The following is a 17011-nucleotide window of genomic DNA, read 5'->3' on the forward strand; positions in this document are numbered from 1 at the left end:
TCTGACTGGAAATTCAGCTCCTTGTAACAACCTATAACAGCAGTCCTACTAATTACACCAGTATGTTCTGTGGAACCCTTTCATTTTAGCCCCTACTCAATAAATAAATAAATAAATAAATAATACTTTCAGCTTCTGCTTCTACTGTGCATTTATATTCTAATGTGTCATTTAGGAAAAAAATAATAAAGTCATTCAGTAGCCTTTGATTACTGTTATTTTTATTGCACTAAACAAATAACCAGTTATTACACTGAAGAAAGAATTTTAAAAAAAATGCAATCTAAACAATTTGATGTTGTTTATATTTTATTCAGTGACTCATATAGTTCTGTAGACACTGCCATCTATTAAATACTAGCTGGGAGATGAAAAATGTCTAGTATAATACTAGAAAAAGTGGGGTGTCCAAAGCATCTGTATCCTTAACTTGAGAGAGATTCTTTAAACCCTGAGTAGCAAAACCATCAATTGACAAGAATAGTATTAACCTGGTTCCCCACCTACATTATTCCAGGCCAGATAACTATAAAGAAATTCAGAAAATCCACTAGAAACCTGGATTGACTTAGCATCTATCATGTTATCTATTTAATTATTATAAGGGAATGTAAGGATTGCAGTGGAAAAAATTAAAAACACTCAGAATTCAGAAGCACGTCCATTTCTGCAAAGAAGCTTGCAACATCAGAGTTTCAACAAAATGCAAATTTATAGTAAAAAAGTCAAAGTCATTCTTACCATTCTTTTTTCCCTGTCCAAAAAAAAAAAAAAAAAAAAAAAAGTTAGAATGCATTAGAATGTTTGACATAATACAGAGAATGTAAGGCAAATACTGTAATGCCTTTATTCTGGGTTAGGCCACCTCCTGAACACAAGGTACAATGGGATGAGGAGAATTATCAAGGGCACAAAAAGGTTTTCACTTCAAAAAAAAGATTGAAAAGATTGCAACTTTTACTGGAAACATGAGTTAAGAGGATACAATGCTCATCAGAGAAAGTGGAGAAAACAGACCAACAGCAAATCATTCAGGACACAGTTTTAACATGAATTCAGGAGAGGAAATCAAGGATATCCAGATTTATTCAAACAAATGGTGAATATACAATAGCTGAGACAGGAAAAACTCATCCTTAAATCTGTGAATCACTGTACATTTAGATGATACCCAGGACAACTGTCTTTTGCCTAATTTTGGTTTCTTACCTAGATCATTCTGGAGCAGCTGGTGTCTGGCACAGAACTATTGGCTGGTCAAAACTTTTTGAATGCTGCAGACATTTGTTTGATTATTTAAAAAATGGAATCTTCCTACTACAAATGCCTGGATACATAGATGTCAAGACATCCAGCACTGAGGAGTAAGACAAAAACATACTGAATGATTGAAGAACACTTAGAAAAACAGGTGAAACTATTTACTTCTCTTAGCTTTAATCAGATAGATGCTGGATGTGAGGAGAAAAACATAACCAGCTGCAGTAATCCATCAAGCAAACTTCAACTTGCTGCGTGTACTTGCAGCTTTATCATCAGAGAAGTAAACTATTGAGTCCTACTGTATCAAAGGCACATGTTCTTCATGAATATCACCTTTTCCAACATGGCTTTCTCAGAATAGAAAGAGTGAGAAGAGATGCAAAGACTCAAAAAGCCTGAGCAAGCACCTCCAAGCACCTCCAGCACTTGCACAGTGAGCCTGTGATGATTAGGTCATATGTCAGAGGTAGTCTGGATATGAAAAAAATGCAAACCTCCAGTATTATTTAACATGTACAGGAGGTTTTCAGTCTGTTATTAGGATACTAAAAAGTTTTTGTTTTTTTTTTTTTTCAGATACTCAAGATATCTGTAAAATAGTAGCCATGCCTGCGTGCTATCAAATAATTGGTCACGTCAATCTAGATATTAGGAAACTTTGAAGAATATGACCCTCTTCCTCACAAGTCAAAGGGACAAGAAAATGATGCTCTGGAGCCCATGTACCACACATATGGCAGTGCCTGGGATCTCATCACTGCAAATAGCAGAGCTGTGAAAAGGCTAATAAAATTAATGGTCTGTCTTCATCACACTTGAGAGAATTTGTATAGGTGGCTCCTCGTCAAAATGAGGAATGTAATACAAGGTGCCTCTCTTGCTGTGAGCTGCATCTTTTTTGCTCATGTAAAACTAGCCTTGTCTTAGGGGATTATTAGATTCTAGGTAGCTTCTTATAATTATGTATTTCCCTGTTTCTGCAATTCCAGCTTTCAGAGTTCTCCACTGAACCACAAGGAAAAGAAATAGAAGGTCAGACAAAAATGTCCAGCCTTCTCAGACAGCTTTAATAGTAATCTGGCATGCCTGGTTTCCTATCTGGAATTGTTGGTCAGATATGCTTCAGCATTAGTAAGTCAACCACAAAATCCATGTGTTCCTTTGTCTCAAGGAGTATGATGATGAAATAAGTTGGCTCTTTCATTGCTGTGTTTGAGACATGCCTTTAAAATACATGAGGTGAGAATTAGGTCATACATCAGGGTTGTCATGAACAGCTGAGACATACAAATCAGATCCAGGTATGAAAATGAAATCTCTGACAGAATTCCCTTACTTCTTGAATACATATCAAGAGAGGTTTCTTCAAGAATTAAAGTGATCCTTTTGAACTGCACAGCTGTACCCATACTTACCACAATGCTGAAAGATAGCATTTCTTTGAAAACAAGGCAATGGAACAATACCTAATGGTAAAGGGCATAACCCTAAAGAATAGCCAATGATTTGCTGAGACACTGATTTTCTTGCTGCCAATGTTGGACCATGTTATTAGATGGAAAATTCTGGCAAAGATTTATCTAATTATTCTGAAATGCATTTTCCATTTCATAATGCTATTTAAGATTAGCATATGGAGTTCTAGAAAGAAACCAGAACATCGATTATGCACATGTTAATCTATTCATGCGTAACAAGACACTCCAAGTTATTGAATGTAGAATATACGACTAAAATTTAAATTCACAATTCTTAAATGGGGAAAATATGATAAATTTTAAAAACACAAATGTATTCTCTGGTATGCCATGTTCTGGTTTATGGAGTTTAAGTGATGTACAGAAGAAGTAGCAGTAAAGTGAATTAAAACACTTTATGGCCCTTTTCCACAGGTATATCTGTCTGGTTCCAAATCCACCATTCAGTAGCATGCTGTAAATGAGAATGATGTGCTAGAAAGAAGAACTAGCTAGGTTTATAAACCATGTGACAGTAGATGCTTTAAATATAGAGTGATACACTGCCATGTAACACCTGAAAAACAGAACAGCTTATTGAGCTATGCCATCTTCTCATAGAACGGACATCTACAGATCATTTCAAACTTTGGGGAAAATGAAATAAGAAGGATACACAACTTGTTCATCTAATGTCAGCAAAGGTTTTGTGTATGGAAGCCAAAATTCCTTTTTGGTTTGGCTGGCAGTAGGGACTTGAGTTGATAAACTGGCTGTCTTCTGAGACATTTTTGTGTGTTTGGCACTGAATGTTTGGTGAGTATATAATGAACACAAAGAATTATTCTATCAAGGCCTTTTATGAGATCTGTGCAATTCAAAGTACCATCCTGATGGCTTGAAAGTGATTTGGTAACATGGGTTAGGAACTGCCAATGGTTGCGACACTGATATTTCACCACATTGAGATTGCTGTCTTAATGTTTTCACTTGCACAAAAATTCATTTTGTCAGGTAGTATGCAACGCATATGTCTCCATCTGGATTGGCTTTCTTTATATGCAGTGGACAGAAATATGGTAGGTGCAATTCATATAACTGGCTTGTAACACTAGGATGTGATCAAAGTGTTTTTTTTCTCTTGACTGACCATAAAAGGGAACCCAGAACGATGCCCACTGACTTGTAAGCAAACATGGGTGGATGATGGGGTACCATTCCTAGGTACAGTTGTGCATCATCATAACAACTGGTGCTCACGAGCTAAAACATTGACATGGGGGTATGCAAAATAAGAATTGCATCTGTTTTAGCATGGATAAAAATAAGGATGAGGACCTCCAGAGGACACTTTTAAGTTGTTGGCATTGTGACAGACTAACTGGCTCCAAACAGCATAAATGGGCCAAACAGAGCTCACATGCTTTGATTGTCCTCACATGTCATCTGCCATAGATCTGTGTAACTCAATACAGCAATGTGGAGCTCTTGATCACGTGTTGATTAGCTATGCACATTTTCCTTGCACTGGTACAGTAACTGCCGTGGTTAAGCAATTTTCATGTTATTTACAAAGATCCATGTTAAACCTGATCTGTATCACGGATTGCTGGTCACATTCTGCATTGGTCAATTTCAGTGTGCAGCAAGGTCTCACAAATATGCAACACGTAACAAGCTATTCTGAGGTTGAAAAGCATTAAGGATGCTGCCTGCATCCCTAGTTGAGTTCAGGAGCTCTCAATTAAGACTAGCTTATGGCTGTATACACTGAACACCCCAGTAAAGCAGCTCTTGCCTGGTGAGGTATGCCCATTGCTAGATGGATCATTTAAATCATGACAAACTTTGCAGTAAATTGATATTCAGAGGTATACTTCACAATAAAAGATATCTTTTCTCCTCGTTGAACAAATCTAACAGAAATTACATATTAGTAACATAAATATTATTGGAAGAACCTATCCAGAACAGCAATACAATCAAAAAATTATACACACATATTAGTATAGTCATCCAGTTATGTCTTTGTTTTAATGATTTTTTTAAACATTTGTATCATCAGACAAAACATTTAGGTCATGAGAAAATATTTATTTCCAACAGCATGGATTTTGAAGTTATTGGAAGAAGGCATGTTCAATGCTATGATTTTTCTGATGCTGGGGCAGTTGAAACAGTGTGTAGTAGTGCATATATTAACCAGTTACTTCAAGGAAATGGCAAAAAGACATAGTGAAATAGGAAGTGAGTACAAACATTCAAGGCAGTAAAAATGCAGAATACTGACACATGGCTGAAAAATGTACTTTTGTAATGCTCTTTTAGTATCACACAAAACTAGCAACTCACTTTAAAACATTCTTTGTCAGCAACCATACTTGTGACCATATGAAATTATTAAATTTAATACAGTCTTTCAGCTGGAAGAGATAATAAGATCTAACGCTCATATCAAATGCTTGATTTTGTTAGCTTTGTTAATTAAGATAGTTTCAAGGTACTGCACCGGTATCACATAATTTTTTTTTTTTAATTGACTTGTACAGAAACATGCAAATAGTAATGCATGAGGGTTTCATATATTTGATTATAATTTGATAGACTATTGATAGAGCACACCAAGCTTTTTTTTTTGTTACATTTTATGCTGAACTGTTCCATTTCCACACCTACCAATTGCTATTACAGTTCTCATGGCTTATCATGATAAGCCAGATAGTGGAGCAAGTAAAAATGTCTTTACTTAGAACATATATTAATGAAAAAAAAAATCTCTTATAGATAGATATCTATCTACATATAATTAAGATTACATGGCATTTTTATCAGCATGAAATGTAAAAAAAAAAGTCCCCCAAACATCCTAAAATAGTAGGAAAACACAGTTTACTAGCATAATAAATTCTTATGCCAGTTTTGTAATAAGGCTTCAGTTTTCCTGATGAATGGGACTACATTTTTAAGTAGGTTTCTGTATACATTTTGTTATTATAAGTGTTTTATGTCACAATATATTTTTAATAAAATAAAAACTCTTGTGCTGTAATTAAAGATAGCTAGTTACCATTTAGACAAATACGGCCTTTTAGAGAGTAGGCTGTGTCTAAAGTATAAGAAGTAGAATTAAGGTGCTTCCATATTTTTGCTTTCATTCTTAAAAAGTACCACACATAAACAAAAGCTGCAATAATTGCTTGTGGACATGCTTTTCTTTGGCTTTTACCACATTTTCAATAGCATGTGATCCCCCATTGGTGAATTTTATATTAATTACTTACTTGATTTCATAAAAATTGTATCGTAAAACTTAATGAAACAAAATGTTGGATGTATTTCCTTTGTCACAGCCACACTTTTTCTCTTCCTTTCAGAATTTTGATTCGCATCAAGCAATAACTGCAAGCAACAATAAATTTAAAGCTAGATTTTTGCATGTTGTAAACTGGATAGGACCAGAAGTTACTGACAAAACCAGCTGGTCATGCAAGTTTAGCAAATTGTCTGTATTCCAACGCATTGCCATCTAATCTGTCCTGTTTCCCCTGACACATACTAACACAATGAAGCTGGACAATGGTTGAACAGCAAGTGCATGTGATAGTTCTGGCAAGACTTTTTTTTTTTTTTTTTTTTTTTGATTAAGCACATATTTATCCATGAGGGACTAGAAAAGCAGGGCCTTTTTCTTCAGGTCATTCCGCTTCCAAAGTGCCAGACGATCAAATTCCTCAATGCTCATTTTGAAGACTTCCTGGAACTCTTCAGGGGACAAATGCCTCTTGAAAATGAAAATACAGAAGTATCATTAAGCTCTTCTGTACACAGGCACATTTCTGCCCTTCCTAAGCTTTAAAACACACCACAAAATAATTCATTTGTATTTACATTTAAATTCCCAAATTCTGGAAGAAAACACATCAAAACCAAACCAGCTTACAACAGCTGGGAAGTGAAATTGTTAGCACTAGCAACTTTTGAAAAAACAGATCTTTTCAATATAGTTCCAACTGAGTGGAAGCTACAGTCATCAGGAAAAAGATGTATTTATATATGGTGCACGATGACAGAGCACACTGAGACAAATTTAAGCGACTCCTGGACTTTAAAGAAACTAATAACAATGTAATTTCAGAGTTGGATTTGTTTTGCCTTGATCTTTAATGAGAGCTACGGACATCACACTGGTTCATTAATAGCAGCCTTGTAACAAAGGAGAGAGCACACTGCTAAATTCTTAAATCCAGAATGTGATTATCCACGGGGATAGACTTGTACCAGGAGCCCAAGTTGGATAAAGCTTTTTTTAAATGCCAAGAACTATGCTTTTATTTGATGTTTTCATATATGAGACAAACACAAAAAGGGTAGAATAACAATTTTAAGAATTGGAATGAGGTAGAATAATGAATGTATACAAAGTTTGCCTAACAATTACTAGTATACCTGCAGAAAACGCTGAAAAGATAAATGTGTGAATTAGAAATGAAAAGCATACAAAATTCTTTTGATAACTGTGGGCTAACCCTTATTCAAGCATTTTAGTACTATCAATCAAGGTCCTGTTTCCATTGTCTTAAGCATACACCATCTAAAAGGGACAGATTCACTGCAATGAAAATTACAAATTTATTATTTTTTTTAACACATCCTCTCATTTTCCACAAGACTTTCCTTGAAACCTTTCTGCTATTATCCAAAATTCTGGCAGGGACCACGCTAACGCGCCCTAATAATGCCACGATGGTTTATCTGACTATGGTGGACATGACCTCACTGGCCCTATCTTACACAGCTTTTTTTTTTTTGACAAATTTGAAAGCAAAATTTTGATTTCCACTTATTAACGTTGAATTTGTCTTTTTAATGTAAATTACACATGGAAAATTAATGAATTTGTTTGCAAAGTATGACTAAGTACCTTGAATGGTCATTGTGGGCCCTTATGGTTTCCTAAAAAAGGACAGGCTTTCTATTTTTTTTGCCTTGAGATTCCACATTTTCAAATCAACACTGACTAAGAGTTTGGAAGTGAGCCTTCATTCTTCATTTGACCAATGATAGCAACCCAACATAAGCACTACGCATAGCATGGAACAAATACGCCATGCATATTTGGCAGAGAAGATCCTGTTTCACATGGAAATAAGCAACATCTGACAATGTATTTTAGAAAAAATCTCTCACTGACAGAATTTAATTCTACTGTGTTTGGAAAGAAAAAGAAACTTCAGCCTCCACTAACTTTGTTGTATTTTTCTGGTAACCTAGTGGATAAATTATAGCAAGCTTAACTTATTTTCTCAAAGTAAGGAACATGTCTATGAGCTGTGGGGTTGGAAAAAAAAAGTTTGGATGAGCAAAAGGTATCATAGTTTGTTTTATCTTGCTTCTAGACTGTGGGCAACTCTTGAGATGTCAGCTCAAGAGAAATCAGTGACAAACTGTAGTTCATATTCCAAAAGAAAATCAGAAAGCTTGTACCTTGCAGGTAAATCCAGTAAATCCAGTGACCATTATTCAAAACCATAGTAAACTATGATTTTAAAAAGAATAATTGCTCCTTTTTTTTTTTTTTTTTTTTCCTGAATTACGTTATAAGATTTTTTCCTAGGAATTGCTATAGTCTCATCAGATCTATTTCAACACTGAAAGAAAAACTGTACATGCTACATCAGGCCACAGGTCCTTTCTGCAAGGTGCTGAATACTTGCTACAGCTCACTACCTTGCCACCAACCTCAAAAAAAAAGCTCTGCAATTCCTCCTTTCCTCTCCAAGGCAGAACTTTCACATTTATCATTTTGCTCTGCCCTCAGAGTTAATGAGCTTTGAGTCCACATGCATCTATCCAAGCCAATAAAAATTAGATATGCTCTCTACTCCTGCTTATATGCAGATGACATCATTTTCATTCCTTGCATGCACTAATTTTCTAATTCTACTAAAGTTTGGTTTTATACCAGCAACTTTTTTTTTTTTTTCCTCATAGAAGTTCTCAGTTGGTGCAGCCTGCTCCAAAAGCAGCTGAGAGTTTCCAGTCCAAGAATACCAACTAGTAGCAGAGATAGAGATGGGATGAGCTCTCTTATTTTTACCTCCCGCTCTACTAAGCAGTTACTTTTTGCTTCTAAGTCTCCTCTATATACTGTACCTCATCTCAAGGACTAAGCTACCAGACTGCAATATCAGCAAAGTTTTTCACACTATCAATGCAATACCCACACTCAAACTTAATTCTAGTAGGAAGCAAAATTAATTCTAGTAGAAAGGAAAACTTCCTCTTTGGTTTGAACCCTCTCTGAGGACAGCCATCTATGCCCAGTGTCGTATGATTCCCACTGTTTTTCCTGTATCTCAGAAATTTTCACCATCCCTTTTTTAAGCATCATGGGCTTTGGGACCAACCCTAGCAGTAGCGATGATTACAGTTCTGTCTGCAGATTTTGGAATAACCCTTGATCCCAGAAAGATGTCATCAAACTGGTGACATTTCAGATAAAAGCAACAAATATAATCATGGGGTGCAGAGTTTGATTTATGAGGAAAGACTAAAAGGCCTAAGTATGTAAAATTGTAGCCAAGTGATGACTAAGGGAAAATATGGTAAATGTCTACAAATACTTGAAGGGTCTAAACGCCATGGGAATAGGCCAGTGTGGGAAGCTTATGTTCATACTTTTCTTTATGTGTGTGATGTTAAATTTTGTCTGCACTGTTGTTGGACTTTCTTAAACCTTATAGCTTTCAGACCTAAAGCTCTTCCCAAAGGCAGAGAAAATAGACTGCTAAGAAATATTAGACTGATTTTTCTTAGGTATTTGAATATTAATTTGTATTAGCTGAAATGCTCTCATGCAGAAGCATTGCCTTTTCTCATTAGTCAAACAAAAGAAGGGAAATTGAAAATTATTCATAGGGCAGGATATTCATCTTGAGGTATGAGATAAAATACGTATGAGGCCAAGAATGTGATTTCAGATTTGTTTTTTACTTTTTATTTTTATGATTGGATCAGCTTAAAATATCCAGCTATGTTAATGCTGCATAATTGGGTCATTAAATGAAAAGCCCAAGTTATGAGCAGAAGTAATTTTTTTTTTTTTTTCCTTCCCTAGTGTTGGCCTTGTTTACAAAGGAAGCCTGGGTGTTTTACAGTATGCCAGGAACCACTTCCTAACTCCCTTTGTGACAATTTGGACACATTCAGACAGCTTAATCCAATCTACTTCTCTGGTCTGCTTCAATGGCAAAGTTGTACACTGTGCTGACACTGAGGAGAGGTACACAGGACAAGGCTAAGGCCCCTGTCTGAACACATCCTAACTGGCTGTATTTAGACTAGCTTAGTTTGGAAGCTGCATAGTGATGTTAACATGATGCTGCCTGAAAGCCTTTGTAAAAGATAATGTAAATAACTTAAATATGGTTCTTCACTGAAATGGCTGCTAACCTGGAGCCATTGGAGGGTTGCAACATTCAACATTTTGGATATATTTAAATGTTATCACACTGGAAAAAGACTACTGCATCACATTGTTTCGATAAAATCATATTAATCGGAGCCTTATAAAGTCAGTAGCGTTCAGTCTTTTCTTCTGGACAACATTTTGTGTCAGTTTGCATGGGAAAAGAGAAAAAGACAGTGAGATTCAAGTTCAGCAAAGTGCTATATCTGCAATTCCTCACTTGCATGTTATCTGAAATATGGCACAGTGCTGCCTGAAAAGGGTAACCATGCCTTTGCTGTAATCATGTAGCTAGCTCTCCTAAAACATAGAATTAAATGCAAGAAGAATTTAAATGCAAATGCTTTAATGATATGATATACAGAACTAGAGGGCTGAGCTAAATCTCTCTACTGCTTTGCAACCACTAAAATGGAAAATCCTCATGTTCAACTAAGCATGATCATTAAGATGAGCAGTATAGATATGTGCTCAATTTTAATCTCCCAGAAGAAAAGTAATCAGTTGCACATTCAAATACTTGCTACACTGTGTTAACTCAGAAAGAAGTGATGCTTTTTGCTGTAAATTAACGAGGCTTGTTTCTGTTTTTCTGTGGCACGCTAAAAAGCCACTAATCATTCTACATGTAAATAGAGTTATAATGTTTATTTAATTCAATGAGATTTCTTTTGCACAAGAATAATCGTGCTTTTAATGTAATTCAGAGATCTTCAAAACTAATACTTAGGAACATGGCATTAGTGTGAATAAGTCACAGTAAGGAAAAATTGCAATTAACTTACAGCTGTACCGTAGTAAGCAGGTCATGCTACACAACTGCATTTATTCTGTGTCAGTAATTGGATGGGAGTCCTCAAGTGAAAAGTTGCTGATGTAGGAAATTCAGAGGATATCATACTTCCTCATAAGTCAATACTGAACCAATGAACCAACACAAAGGATGGCAGGAGTTGATGAGTTGAAGACGAGAAAAATCAAAGTCCTAATTCCTAGGGGTTATTTAAAACATCTGGCTTGTTTTTCTTTTTGTTTTTGTTACCTTATGTACATAGGAAACTGCAGCTAAGCATTATATTGCCTTTGCTACTGTGCACTCTGTTGTATAGAATGTAATTTTAAATAGTTGTCCAATTCAATTAATTTTTGTTCAGAGTCCTTGTAATACTTCCAACTTATGCTCCACAAAATCTAGAAGTAAAAGCTAAAGGATCTTTACCAGAGTCTTGAAAATGCAAAATACTCAAAATAAACTTGAATTTATCCAAAAAATTAACCATGGGTATGCATTTATGTAAGTAAACAAATTTTAGTTCTTTAGGGTAATGCAGAGACTGTACTGATGGGATATAATCTTACTTTCTATATTAAAATTTAGGATGCTAGATGTATCTTAACTGAATATATTTGGAATAATAGCCTGTTCCTTTCTCCCTTCTTCTGCTCCTGTCCCCCTCCTGTCCCACGATTCCCTTCTCCCATTTCTCTAGAATTTTGACCAAATGTCACTTTCAGATGCCCAAACATATGTTTTTGGAAAAAAATCTCTTGATGTACTGAATTTTAAATCCTTATTTTGCAGCATCAAGATGAGCACTCCTCTGCATTCTTTCTGTTGCTCTGCAGGGGCTCAGAAGGCTTTTCAGAGGCTTCTTCTAAGTCTACTGCATGGCTCATTACAAAGCTATAATTAGCCATGTGCCATGTTCCCAAGGGAATATTGAATGTTATCCTCATCTACCAAGTAATTAAGCTTCATGCCTAATAAATATTTTAAACTATTAAGTGATTATATGATAGGGGAAAGGAAAGTTAAGAAATGGCAGGAGTTGCCACCTCATGGACTTTAAAAATATGAAGAGAGAACTGGGGCAACTCCATTTTTAAGGGCCTTATATATTTATAAGGTAGGAAGTGCTGCAATTGCAGTTTTGCTAGAACATGGCACTTAGTCACAAAACTGACGAGTTGGGGCACTTTGTGCAATCAAGTGTTTGCAGGAGGTGTATACCCCCTTTTCTTCTCTGCTTCCACATTGCAATGTGGGTCCCCAGGAAGGCTCCCAGAAAGAGCAGTACAACAGAAGCAGCAAGAAAGGGAGTCTGAAACCCCTATCACATGCCAATGTAATCCCTAGCATCCATACAATGCTCCTGGATCTGTGAATATATGTCATTTAGTATCTCACAGTATCATGAAACTCCACAGAGAATCTGCGTTCCACTGAACAGCACTACTATGGGGTACTTACAGTTCAACCTGTCATGAAAGAATGCATATACAAAATATTCTGTAGTAGTACAGTACATTCAATATTTTCCCTGTTTGAGTAATTATGCAAGAAGCTGAAAAGATACAAGTATTTCAATCAGTGATATTAATACATTACCTATAAAGTGGTGTAAGAACATCTCTAAGGATAACTTATCCCATCATTCTGTCATTCAACCAAATGAGCTTTTATATACTGCCATTTATGTAAGTAATTGTCTTCAACTTACTGCCGATAAGGATATCATTAAGAAAATGATTCATAAATAAAATTAAAACTATGAATCCATAGTAAATTAAGAAAATATATAGAAGATCTTGAGTTTCAAAAATTAAGACATGTAAGTGCAGTTTTCTTAGAAGAGGGAGACATAGATGTTTATTAAACTGGAAAATCCAATAAAGTTATTTACTGTGTATTCATGGATACTAGTGCTAACACTTGCTTGGATATTTGTCGCAGACTCACACCTGGGGCTCAGAGGTTTGGTTTCTGCTGATCTGTCTGTGGTCTTTGGGCCTTATCCAAAAAAAGTACACTGAAGTCAACATGAAACTTTCCACATACACTTGCTTTAGGTTCAAAATACCTTGCTCCTAAAGCAGATTTTCCAGTTTTCCTTAATTTGGGCTTTCGTGTATCCACAATACTCATTCTCCACATCTGATCCCTCTTCAGTTCTACACTGGTTCCACTCTGGTAGGAATTAGCTCTATTACATATTATGTCATTTCTAATGTGTGCTTTTGTTTTGCAATGGCTCCTTTCATAAGGACTTTGAAAATTGATAGAGACATCCAGCACTGATCACAACACAAGCATATGCTTAGAATAAGAAACACAACATGAATGTTTTGCAAGTTAAACAGTGTGAAGTTCCACTAAAGTCAGTGAACTGCACTTTTTCATGCCAGGTTATGAGCTTCATTGTGAAGTGAACTCAAAATTCAAATTCAGCTCCAAACTACAAACTGCTCTTCCCCATGTTAAAACACTTAATATTTCACTTTTGCCTTGATTTTTCCCATCCAAGCTCTAGAGGAGGTGGCACATACAACATTACTTGTATGAATGACATCTACAAGCTGGGGCTGTTATAAATTCAAACTGAATTACTGGAATCCATTCCTAAAATGGTTGCAGCCCAAATGGCTTGAACCCAGGGCAATTGTTGAATAAAAACTAGTGGAAAAAATCTCATCCTCAAAACAGATCCAGACAAGCAGTTTCAGGAGGAAAAGCATGTTTGAATTAATGTTAGTGCTCTGTTCAAACAAGACCGCACCCATGTTTAAATCTCTGATTTCTGTTTACAAGAGAACAAGGTGGCAGATGAAGGTTTGCTACTTGACATTCCAGAATATTTTTTTCCTTAGTAATTGTTTCAGTTAAGCAAAGAATGAACAGGCTCAAACAAAAGTGGAATAATATATTTTCTACTGTATTGGATGGGCATGAATGAATAATGCTTTTAACTCTGACATTCAAAAGAAAAGGCTAGAGAAACTAAGATGCATCAAGATAAGAAAATCAAAAGAAAAAACTAAATGATGTTTTCTAAATGGACTTCCCAAAAAAGGCTCTAACTATGTTGACTTTCAAAACTACCAGCCTGTGACCAGGAAAGAAATATTATCCTCTGTGATAAAAGCAACTTACAGAGAAAAATAAATAAATCTATGTGGTTGTGCATGAGCCATACTCAAAAACAGACAAGCAATATCCAGTGTAAGCTAAAAATATCAAGCACATTCTTTTAGGAGCCCAAGGAATAAACTGTAAAAGGTATTCAAGTGCTTAAAAGTGGCACAAGTATTTTCAGAAGTGTCCATAGGCCTAACTTCTGTTGGAGAAAATACAGACCACATGGAACACTACTCAGAAAAGAGCAGGTAAAGAATGTGCTTATTTATACCATCCAAAGGTGATGTCTTAGCCCCAGAACATCAATATTTAACCCTCTGCATAATAAAATGAACCTTTCGATAAAATGTTCCAAATGCACCAAAGAATTTATTTTTTCAACGCTATTGCAGCAAAAGTAACCTAGAATCCTATTTTGTGATTAGATTACTTTACATTAAGGCCTTGTCTCCACAGAATATATCATGATAAGCAAATTAAGGAGCTATGGAGGTCTTCAGAGTAGGGCTGACTTTAATCACATCACTCAGGGCCTTGTCCAGCTGAATTCTAAATGCTGCCTCAGCCTCATGGGCAACCTCTGTTCCAGGGCTTTACTCTCCCAGTGCGGAGCTTCTTCCTTATATTTAATTGTAACTGTCCTTCCTGCAACTCATAACTGCTGCCTCTCAACCCTTCAGAGCCTACATCTGAAATGGACATGTTTTCTCTATAACCCCTTTACTGCCAAATTGTGCTGATGACTCACGTTCAGCTTATCATCAGGACCCTTCTGCAGAGCTGCTCCCCATCTTATGTTTCTCTATGGTGTTTTTCCATCACAAGAGCCAGAATTCTGGTTATCTTTGTGACACTTCATGAGGTCACTGTTGACCCATTCCTCTGTCCTCTCCAGGCCTCTTTGAATGAAAGTGCTGCTCTGTAGAGTATCAACTACTCTCCCTCCAGTCTGTGTTATCTGCAAACATGGTGAGGGTGCAATTCCTTTTCTTCACCCACATTGTATAATCCAGTCCCGTGTTACTGTTTATATCACCTAAATTAACTTGTTCTTCACCATTTCCCCTTATAACTGCTTGTGGGAATGCTGTTTCATTCACCTAACATTAGAATAAAAAGCAGCGTGGTAAAGAGAAACTTCTTAAAAAATCCTGGGCCAAATCCTTATCTTTTGTAAATTTCTCACATTTCTAAACAGCTTATATCAGAAGATCCAGGCTATTCATTCAAAATCAGAGTGCTGGTAATATATTTAAAAATCAGCATGTCATTTATTATAACTAGTTCTCAATGCTGTGTGTATTAGCTCACTGTTGGCATAAGCATCTCCTCTAGGAGCACAAAGAACTGAACTACTTCTGCCTCACTGCTGAGTTAGAACAATCAAACAAAAACATGCCGAGTGTTTCTACGTTTACATATATGTGGTTTTGAAGAAAGAATTCCTATTATTTTAAAGGATTTATTACAAGTTGAGCCCTCCTAATCTCCAGATGCCTCTTAGGCTTAGAAAAATATGCATTTTTAGAAAAAAAATATTATTTATAAGCCTTGAAACAGATTTCTTATGCAAAAAGTAATCTAAAAAATACTCACAAGGGGAGCAAAGATAGGCAAACACTACCAAACATTAAAACCCCACCCTCCTGCAGTCCTTGACCATTAGCAGAGACTTTCATGGCTGCCTCCCTTAATCTGACTCAAGGAGCTAATACCTTTTATGTGAGTTCACTTTTTGTGATATGAACATTCTCTACAGGAAACTTCCCTTGTAATAAGGAATCAGAGAAGAACAGTGCCTGCTCCATGACATCTATTCTGGATCATTCAAAGTTCATAACAAACACCGCTTCACAAAGAGGAGTTTGCTTCTAGTCAACTTGCAAGGGCTTTTAAAGAAATCTAGCTCATGTAGATTTACTGATCTTACTGTGACTAAGCAGACCAGGAAATCAGAGATACAATGTGTAAGATTTTAACTGCCTTAGGACAAGGCAAGATCACTTTCAAGTTTGACAGTTAATTGAAACCAATGATTCTAACATATCCTTTCACCAACACCACCTCTATCCTCCTGTCCCCACCCATCGCACCTAGGAGCTAGTTCACATTTGCAGCAGTGAGAACAAGGTAAGACTTTAGCCTGAGAAACTGATGGTAATAAAGCTATAATATTAGAACATTGACTCTGAAAGTATTTTCCGAGAGAAACGACTCAACATTTTGGATAATACAAAGGCTTAGCAGTGCTATCATCCTCACCATTTCTGCAGGAAAAATACAGCCCCTTCAAGAGTGAATTGGCTTTGCAGGATGAAAACAGAAGCTGGCAGCCCATTCTGCTCGGAGGGAGCACTTGTCTCCTGGAGATTTGTGAGCATCGAATCACACTTTTTAGTGAAAGTGACACATAGCTTAAGAAATGGTTAGAAATCTAACCTTAATGCTTACTTCCAGTATTCACAGTGTTGCCTCCAAAATCTTAAGGATATCAAAAAATGCTAATTGGATCCTCTACTAATGGACTGTGTATATGAATGTGCATGTGTGTCTAATCTCTGCCTGTTCCTGTGAAAACCTATAAACCCACGTACTCTTTGGCCCCCAAAGTCCTGGGTCTTGCCCAACCTTGAAATCCACTGAATGCACAAGTCAGCAACCAAGTTACAATCTTCTTCTTCTGCCACAAGAGGAAATATTGACAAACTGCTTTTCTACCCAAAACTACTTATTTCTAGCAATCCTTTAACACCAAAGAGTGGGACAGAGAAGAGAAGAAGAGGCTGGCAAGGGAAGGCAACAGTTTAATCCCGTCACTCAACTCTACATATGGTTTGAATGCATAGATGAGCTGCTGTCTCTGTTTTTCCAGTAGTTATAATCCTTTTAAAATGTTGCTAATTTAAT

At 36.2% G+C, this 17011-nt stretch overlaps 1 protein-coding gene and 1 long non-coding RNA gene across 15 annotated transcripts in view; one reads left to right on the top strand and one right to left on the bottom strand.

Moving 5' to 3' along the window:
• The first annotated feature begins 1486 nt into the window (after positions 1-1486).
• LOC110352094 (uncharacterized) lies at positions 1487-2113 on the top strand. The gene is made up of 2 exons (XR_002400509.4): positions 1487-1729; positions 1840-2113. It is a non-coding gene; the product is annotated as an uncharacterized lncRNA (long non-coding RNA).
• Positions 2114-4727: 2614 nt separating this feature from the next.
• ABLIM2 (actin binding LIM protein family member 2) overlaps positions 4728-17011 on the bottom strand; it is a 138753-nt gene continuing 126469 nt past the window's right edge. For all 14 annotated transcript variants that reach the window (XM_038177903.2, XM_038177909.2, XM_038177901.2 and 11 more), the window contains one exon: positions 4728-6501. In XM_038177903.2, the coding sequence (XP_038033831.2) occupies positions 6388-6501 (114 nt within the window). In that variant the 3' untranslated portion in view covers positions 4728-6387. The remainder of the gene's footprint in view (positions 6502-17011) is intronic.

This window comes from Anas platyrhynchos, chromosome 4 (genome assembly GCF_047663525.1).
Source record: "Anas platyrhynchos isolate ZD024472 breed Pekin duck chromosome 4, IASCAAS_PekinDuck_T2T, whole genome shotgun sequence".
In the NCBI taxonomy this organism is placed as follows: domain Eukaryota; kingdom Metazoa; phylum Chordata; class Aves; order Anseriformes; family Anatidae; genus Anas; species Anas platyrhynchos.